Genomic DNA, 9,390 nt, shown 5'->3' with positions numbered 1-9,390 from the left:
TTATTGCCAAAAACGAAAAAAATTGTAATCAGATATTAATTTTTGTTGGTATCAGATCATAAAGTAAAAATAAAAGAAGATAAATTAATAAAATATTACTTTTTAAAATGATTTTTTTTAAATATATAGTTATCATTTAAATACAAAAAACATAAAAAAATTGATAGTATATTTGTTAAATCATTAATAAACTTCTTTTTATATTATTATTACAGCATTCCATAACTAAAGCACAAGCCGTCCAGGTAGCAAATCGAACATTGACAGACAAAGAAAGAAAACCTAATCAAAATTGACAATTGAAATGCCACTTTTTTTGTTATAAATTATTCAAATTTTGACCAAAATTTTGTCAAAATAATATAAAATCATTACAATAATGTTGGCCTAATTGCATATGCAAGTCCACTTTCTAGAGTAGTTCTAGTGCAGTTCCATTTTGCTAATGGAGTGGTCATAATTCCTCATTATCGGAATCAAATTTTTTATATATATTTTCCCAACCACTATGTACACAAATACATTATTTTTTAAATAAAGCGATATAATATATATATATATATATATATATATATAGACACACACACACACACACACACACAACAACAACAACAAGTCAACAACTATTGCATGCTGTTAATTAAGCACCGCCGAAATCAATCAGGCTACTGGTATATATATTTATTAGTGCAGAAAGCTCCTCTTATTCGTGCAAGAAAGCAAAAATGGGGTCTGGATTGATGGGTGATTTGAAGAGGCAAGCTTCGTTGTTCTTGAAGGATAAAATGAAGAGAGCAAGATTGGTATTAATGGATGCTACACCTGCACAATTGTAAGCTCCATCTCTATTAATTAATTATTAATTAAATCCCATTTTTATAATCAACTTTAGTTTCTCTGAACATATAAATTTGGTTGATAATTAGATTAACAGAAGAAATAACAAATGGAGATTCATGTGCACAAGATGCTTCTGCCATGAGGATGATCGCTCGTGCTGCCTTTGAGGTCGACGATTATGAAAGAATCGTCCATATTCTTCATCACAGGTTTTTATATAAAAAAAAATTCTCAGTTTGTTTATTTATTTATTTATGAATATATATCTCCGTTTCCAAACATTCGACAAATAAACAATCTTAGGGACTGTTTAATTTGAATGTATAGTAATTTCTTGCAAATTAAAGCATAGGATATATTGATTTTTACGCGATCTCGTAAAAGAGTAGCAAACATATATGTAAGAAAAATCAAGGAAATATTTGAAAATTATTAAAATTTTCTGCAGGTTGTCTAAATTTGATACATGGAATTGGAGAGGCTCTTACAATGCTCTAGTTGTTTTGGAATACCTGCTCACCCATGGACCTCTACGAGTGGCAGAGGAATTTCAAAGTGACCAGCAAACTATTACACATATGGCGGCGACTTTTCACTATGTCGATCACAAAGGGTTCGTATTTATAACTCCGTCCACTACTACTGCATGTACGTATTTCATCATGATATATATATATTCTCATCACGGCTTTAAACTGCAGGTTCGACTGGGGATTGAGTGTGAAGGACAAATCTGACAGAATAACAAGCCTTCTCCAAGACAAGTCGTATCTCACGGAGGAGAGGGCTAAGGCAAGGAAGCTTAGTGTCGGAATCAAAGGGTTTGGGAGTTTTAACATATCCAGCACGAAACACTTCTCAACAAGTGATAATCGTCGTCAAAAGGACATTGAATTTGATGGATACAAAGCCGAGCTCGTGTCGAACGGCTGCCATGAATATGTTATGGAAGATCATCAGGAGCATCCATTTTGGGATCATAAAGAGTCACACAGCACAAGAGTCTCACTTCTATCTGCCATATAATATAATCCTGGGAAAATCATACTGCAAATATTCTATTTTATTTTATTTTTTTGGAGCTGAATCAATCATTTTAATTCCTTTGTTGTATTCTAGTTTGTAATATATTTGTTACCTTACAAAAATTTTACAATAGTATTCGATCGGGAATACTAATCAGTACGCTTTATCAATTCTAATTCTAATCATTTTACACCAAAAGAAAATTAATTTCCTTGATAATGCGTATAACTAAATAATAAATATTCCTATTTTTATTTTTCAAAAAATATAATTGTAGATCAAATCTATATTTAATATCCACCTCGTTATACAATGACTTAATGTTAAATATTTTCTAACTCCATTTAAATATCATATAAGTTTATCAGAAGTCCAAATTAAAAACTTAGTGTCCATTAGTAATTATATTAAAGCTAAAAAAGGATAAATATACAAAATATAAGCCCAATTATTGAAAATATGTAGCCCATTAATACAATAATGTTTATTTATATATCTATATTAATATTATTCGAGATTTTGAGACCGTCTCACGAATCTTTATCTGTAAGACATGTCAAAGCTACCAATATTCACAATAAAAAGTAATACTCTTAGCATAAAAAGTAATACTTTTTAATGGATGACCCAAATAAAATATTTGTCTCACAAAATACGACCCGTGAAACCGTCTCACACAAGTTTGAACCATTAAATATTTAACTATTCAATATGTCAGCTGTTTGTCAACTAAATAAAATATATTCAAATTTATAAGAATTTTGTAAAATAATTGTTTATTATGATTAAAAATTTTATTGCACAAAATTTAACTCCAATAATAAAAAATAGCAAAAACTAAAGATTTATAAATATTTACAACATTAATATTTATTTTGAAATATTTAAAATTTTAAAAAATAAAGAATCAAAATAAATTTGAAAATATGTTTAAAATACTAAAAGATTTATATATATCAAATTAAACCAGCTGCAGAAATGAATATTGGTTCGATCAACTATTGAAATTAAATCCAAATTAAATGGCATGTCAAAAGTTAAAGTGTATTTTAAATTATAATAGTTAAATAAATAGGTTATTATTATCATTGTAAGAAAAAAATTATGATAATTTTAAAATACAATTTTTTTTAGAATAAAAGGTACAAGAGTTGATAACCAAATAGATAGATTACAATTGACTTCGAAACTAGATTAAGATTTTATGGCTTCTTAAGCTAGAAGGAGGATAATTTCATTTGCCGATCTACCCATATGATTTAACGATAAGAACTCCAGACTATTTGACATAGACTGAATTTCGGTGATAAAATTATCTTCCAACCGAAAATTCTCTTCTAATTAAGTTATTGCCAGAATCGCCAAGAGAGATTATGTAAATATGCAAATATTCGAGAAACCACAATACAGAACAAAGTCCATATATATATTATAGTAGTTAACATGAAAAATAATGTATTTTAAGTTTTGAAAATTAACTAATATTTAGGGAGGCTAACGTTGACAATTTTTTGGACGAAATCCTTCCAAAACTCAAGATTTATTTTTTGAGTTAGAGAGAGAATTTTGTTATAATTAAATCTCGAACATGAAAAATCTTGTTATAAACTTGAGATCTTAACGTCAGATAAACTATATCAACTCCAAAAATTCAAATCAAGGACGGTAGTGAGAGAAAATACGTAAACATAAAATATAAGATCAAGATTCCTTACCTATAGCACACAAAAAATGATAGATTCAAATATAGATTTTTTTTTTATCTACTAGATTTTAGATTTGATTTTACCATATTTTCTGTATATATATATATATATATCTATATCTATCTATATCTATATCTATCTATATCTATATCTATATCTATATCTATCTATCTACTATTATAAATATATGAGTTTCAATTGTGAATTTACTTGGTTACCCTTTTTCAACTATTATTTAATTAATGTCTTATTTATTTTTTTAGGTGACTTTTCAATTTTCTTATCTAATTACCTATTTTGTTTAATTAATACATTTCACATCTTTATATTTTCTAAGCTTTATAATAAAAAATGCGTACTTAATTTTTTTTATACTTCAAGTTACAATAATATATAAATTTTTGATTAGCGGTTCGGACTTAATTTTTTAAACTTCAAGTTAAAAAACATATATGTTTTATAACTAAAAAGATTTCAAACTTTATTTTTTAAACTTCAAGTTAAATGAACATATAAATTTGTGGTTAATATTTTTTAAACCTACAATATATTTTCTATTTTTAGCGGTCCGGACTTAATTTTTTAAACTTCAAATATTTTTTATGCTTTTTTAAACTTTATAAGTTACATTATAATATAAATTTTTGGTTAGCGGTTCGAACTTAGTTTTTTAAACTTCAAGTTAAAAAAACATATATGTTTTATAATTAAAAATAATTCAAACTTTATTTTTTAAATTTCGAGTTGATTTAACATATAAATTTGTGGTTAGTATTTTTTAAACCTACAATATATTTTCTATTTTTTTAATATATTTTTTATGTTTTATAACCAAAAATGGTTCAGACTTAATTTTTTAAACTTCAAGTTACATGAACATATAAATTTTGGTTAGCGGTTCGAACTTAATTTTTTAAACTTCAAGTTAAATAAAAATATATGTTTTATAACAAAAAATAGTTCAGACTTTATTTTTTAAACTTCAAGTTAAATGAACATATAAATTTGAAGTTTAGTATTTTTTAAACCTACAATATATTTCTATATTTTTTAACAAAAAATTATTCATATTACTATGTTAACTTAAAGTTAAATAAAATATATAAATTTGTCATTATACCATTCATATTTATCTATAATATGCATCCATACATTTTTGGTTATTTAATATTTGATTTATGAAAATAGATCAAAATGAACAAATTAATCTTCAATTTGGTTATTACCAGTTACTTCATAATTTGTCATCCATGTTGTTCTTCTTCTAAATCGTTGAGATCTTTGTTCATTTTCTGTTTCATTGACTGAAATATGTTGATTGATTATTGATTGTTGCTTTTACTCTACAGATTATGCATTCTCCAAAGGATGTGTCATCCATGTTGCTCTTTTTTCTAAATCGTTGAGATCTTTGTTCATTTTCTCTCTCATTGACTGAAATATGTTGATTGATTATTGATTGTTGCTTGTACTCTACAGATTATGCATTCTCCAAAGGATCTGCATTTCTTCTCCATTTTCTACATCAAAATCAGCTTGAATTGGTTGTCTAACAATATTTTCATCAACGAAAAACTACTGAACATCATGGATATTTTTGGCATTGGGATAACTGTATCTACCGATTATCGTGTTAGTATCTATTTGGTTCAACTTTGAACACAATTCTTTTTCTGCGCATATATTTTACCTTGTTGACTTGTAACTCAACTGAGTTGAGATAAAGCGATTGTATTTTGTTACCTCAAACCAATCATACCGAAAGTTTTAATATGGTATTCATTCATTCACCCCCTCCAAACATCTAGCCGGTCCTAACAACATATGAGATTGAGTACATGCTGATAATCATAGACTAAAAAACGAAAGCTAGAGAAATCCATCATTCTTTGTTGCAATTGCAATTATTAAATAACAAAAAGACACTTGGTTATTGTATATTGTTGAATTAGTTAAATATAATTTGACATAGTATATGTAGTATCCCGATGCCTAATTTGAGTTAATTATTTGATTAATTATATTTCGGTGGGATCGGAAGGACCGAACAGGGTTCGGATCGTCCGAACAGGATTCGGATCGTCCGAGACAGGTGGTTGGAACCGTGGAAGACATGCAGGATTCGGATCGTCCGATCAGGGTTCGGATCGTCCGATCAGAGTTCGGATCGTCCGAGACAGGTGGCTGGACTCGTGGAAGACATGCATGGTTCGGATCGTCCGAAGTGTACCGGTTCGGATCTTCCGAAGTGGATCGGATCGTCCGAACGTTGGCTATAAATAGAGGCGCGAGGCTTCACTTGTTACTCGCCAATTCCGAGCGTTCCAGAGCGTTTTAGTCGTTTCCGATTGGTTTCTAGTCTTTTCCCGAGGTTCAGGCGCTAGCGGGGAGCTACTGGTTTTGTAGCGGAGCTGTGCTCTTGTTGGGAGCTAGCGGCATCAGTAGGATGACTGCGGACGCAGGCGTGAGTCTAGGGCTGATTGTTAGGATCTGCTGGTTTGAGGTACGAAAGTACTATCCGAGATATCCTGGTCGAGTATACATTCTTATATGTGTTGCATGATTATTTGGTGCATTGATATATGTCATATGATGCATGCTATTATGTCACGTTTATTACTGCACCTTTATTGTTGAGCTGTATCTCTTTCGAGATAAGCTATATCTTGTGGGGCCGCTCAGCCCTGTTTTGTGGACGTATGGACACCGAGAGTACACAGTGGCCGACGGGTCCGGAGGGCTTCGGTGATCCGGGACATTTTATGTAACGAACCGTACTTTTACTACTTGAAATTTGCGGAAAGATTAAAAATTTTCTTAAATAAAGACATTCATACGGTCGTCACTCAACATTCATAAAATAAATCTCACAATCATCCGTCACCAATAAAATTTTACTAAAAGAAACTGTCTCAAACCGTCTCACGTTCAAATCAAAACATCAGGGTATTTTAAATTTTGCATAAACTTAAACTTGCGGTCCTCGGGTTTAGCCTGCCACTCAGCCCAAGCCTGCCCCTTGGTCATCACCTCCTGTCTCCTCAACATAGTCACCTGCATCGATCAAGTCTAGTGAGTCTAAAGACTCAACACGTATAAACTGGAATAACGAGTACTACATAATAAGATCGCATGCAACTTTAAAATAGGACATACATAATTTGAAACTTGAACTTGCGCATTAAAACTTGAACATACGTACATACATACTTCGACGTGCCATAACTTAAACTTTTCATAAACATGCTGCATACTTGAACATACTTTAACATACATAACTTCATCATTTTGCGTAGAGGATGTTTCAAAGCAAGTGACCCATACATAATAAACGCCTGATCAGACATACCACAGTACTGGGCTGACAGGGACGTATCCACTGCCGCATACATAAGATCCCTGTTCATAATTTAACAGGCCAGTTGATCCACGTTCATAATTTAACGCTTCACAACCACGATCTAACCCGTTCATAATTTAACGGGCGGATTGGTCCCCGTTCATAATTTAACGCTTTCCAATCCTAACATAATTTGGTCACAAGACATTTAGCATACCTCAAAACTTAAAATACTTTCTTTTGCACGTCAACATACTTACTTGACGTTGAGGGATTCGTTGGACTTCGACTGGGGCCGTTGCTGCAACTTACTAACATGGATTTCATACTTAACTTGCATTACTTAGACGTAGAAAACTCATGCTTACTTTCAAGCTCAATCATAACTTAGGACCTTCTACCATTTCCCACGACACGCCCTTAATAATCCTTGCACTAACCCCTAACATCAAACTTAAAATGAACTTACAAGTAGTTCCCAAAAACAAGGGTACACGGACCCCATTCTAGGGTTCGGGAGAGGGTCCGTGTACGTACTGCCTATAATGTGTCGGAAAACGGAAGGGGCACGGACCCCGTGCTTGGGTCCGGATGGGGGTCCGTGTAGGCTCTGGAAGAAGACATCGACTGAAACGCGAAGACACGGACCCCGTGTGAGGGTCCGGGTAAGGGTCCGTGTACGTACTGCCTAGACGCACTAAGTGGAAAGCAAAGGCACGGACCCCGTGCTCGGGTCCGTGTCCGGGTCCGTGTGGCCACTGTACGTCGAAACCTGCGAGAAATCTCATAAACTGCCTACACACCCAAATTGACACTTGACTATAATGGTTCGACCCCTCAAGACCCTTCTTAGGACACCATAATATTGCATCAAACTTATACAAACACCTCAAAAATACGACGTCCACTATACAACACAATGCAACATCAATTACGCAATTGACATCGATCGATTTCCTACGACCTTAAACTAGTTCAACCGCCTAACGACATACATCAAAACCTTAAAAATACCACAAACCTCGGTACTAACATACTCGTACGCAGCAACGATCGCCCGTCGGTTTCCAACGAAGCCTGCAACATAAAACTTCAAGAAACGTATCAATAACATAATTTTCTGAAAATTTCAGTTTGCGCAGTCGCACGGAAAATATCATAACTCACTCATTTTTCGTCCAAAAATTTCGAATCATATATCAAATCGAAGGTATCGAAAAGTTCTACGTTTTTGCCGTTGAAAGTTTTCCCAAAATATGAACAGAAAAATCGCAGTTTTGACATGAACAGTAAAAACGAGTTTTAGATCTAAAAATTTTCCTTCGCAATTGATCCGATTCATGATCCGCTCGAACTACTATCATGATACATAACCTTTACGCATAAAAATCAACGCAACGCATAATATGACTTGATCGACACAGCAAGAACAGAATATACGTGCCTTTTGATAATTAAAAATACCGTGACGACGATACCGAAGCGGAGAAGGATGCGAGGTTGATCCGGGACGAACGTGACACTAATTTCTTGCAATGAAATAAAGAAAAGTTGCTGGAGAATTCGAAGGGGAGGGGCGGCTGCTACCATCTTGAAGAACCCTAGTTTTTTTTTTTAAAATGGTGATAGGAAATTGTGTGGTGTGTGTTGTGTTATACGTGAGTGTGTGTGTGTAGGTGTGTGTGCGTGAGTCAACAAGTTAGGGAGGTAATTAGTGGGTTATTTTAGGGAAATAAATTGCTTAAATATAACTTAACCACTAATTAAAAGTAAATCAAACACTTACTCAATAATTCTTTGGAATTAAAATACACACTAATTTGAATCAAACTCTCTAATCAAAATAACACACACAAAAAAAACTAATTTTAAAAATTCTAAACTCTTAAAATTACTAAATAAATGGTTTAGGCTTAACAATGCTAAAACTCAATAAATCATTTAAAATGCACATCCTTGACTTAAAATAAAATACCACATTTAAATTGCCAAAAACATTGTCACCGGTCTTTTCCTCGATCCCGCCTCGAATAATCGCCTGAAACATGAAATTCGAAAAGTATTTTAACATGCATCAATTAAACATAAATATTTAAATAATGAAAATTCTTAAATCGTGAATTAAAACCCAAATCAATGAATTAAGCATGCATTAAAACATTTAATAAAATACACAAGGAATTTAATAACTTGCACGCACGTGGCTCATGTGGATCTCAAATTTCGGGACGTCACAATCTATCCCCCTTAATTTGAATTTCGTCCCCGAAATACGCTTATCCTCGATAATCCAAAAGTTAGATTCTTAATTCTAGCATCCCAACGATCCACGCTACCGCTGCGCTACTCTGAATAAAATTAAGTCTTATGTTGTTCTTACGTCTCTTCAATCCTAATCAAATTGCCTACCAGAAACCTCGTTTGCTAATCGCAACTTAAAACGACTTATGGTAACTTAGCTTACTTTACTACGACCTC

The 9,390-nt window shown here is 32.4% G+C and overlaps 1 protein-coding gene across 1 annotated transcript; it reads left to right on the top strand.

Moving 5' to 3' along the window:
• The first annotated feature begins 656 nt into the window (after window positions 1–656).
• On the top strand, window positions 657–1,944 carry LOC140808043 (ENTH domain-containing protein C794.11c-like). The gene is made up of 4 exons (XM_073165044.1): window positions 657–832; window positions 927–1,049; window positions 1,289–1,453; window positions 1,542–1,944. Exons 1-4 carry the CDS (start codon window positions 726–728, stop codon window positions 1,864–1,866), a joined length of 720 nt encoding a protein of 239 aa, XP_073021145.1. The 5' UTR covers window positions 657–725; the 3' UTR covers window positions 1,867–1,944.
• The last annotated feature ends 7,446 nt before the right edge of the window (window positions 1,945–9,390 follow it).

The sequence above is a fragment of the Primulina eburnea genome, chromosome 12 (genome assembly GCF_022965805.1).
Source record: "Primulina eburnea isolate SZY01 chromosome 12, ASM2296580v1, whole genome shotgun sequence".
In the NCBI taxonomy this organism is placed as follows: Eukaryota; Viridiplantae; Streptophyta; class Magnoliopsida; order Lamiales; family Gesneriaceae; genus Primulina; species Primulina eburnea.
The sequence above is the reverse complement of the archived record's forward strand: the minus strand, read 5'-3'. Positions and strand labels throughout refer to the sequence as shown.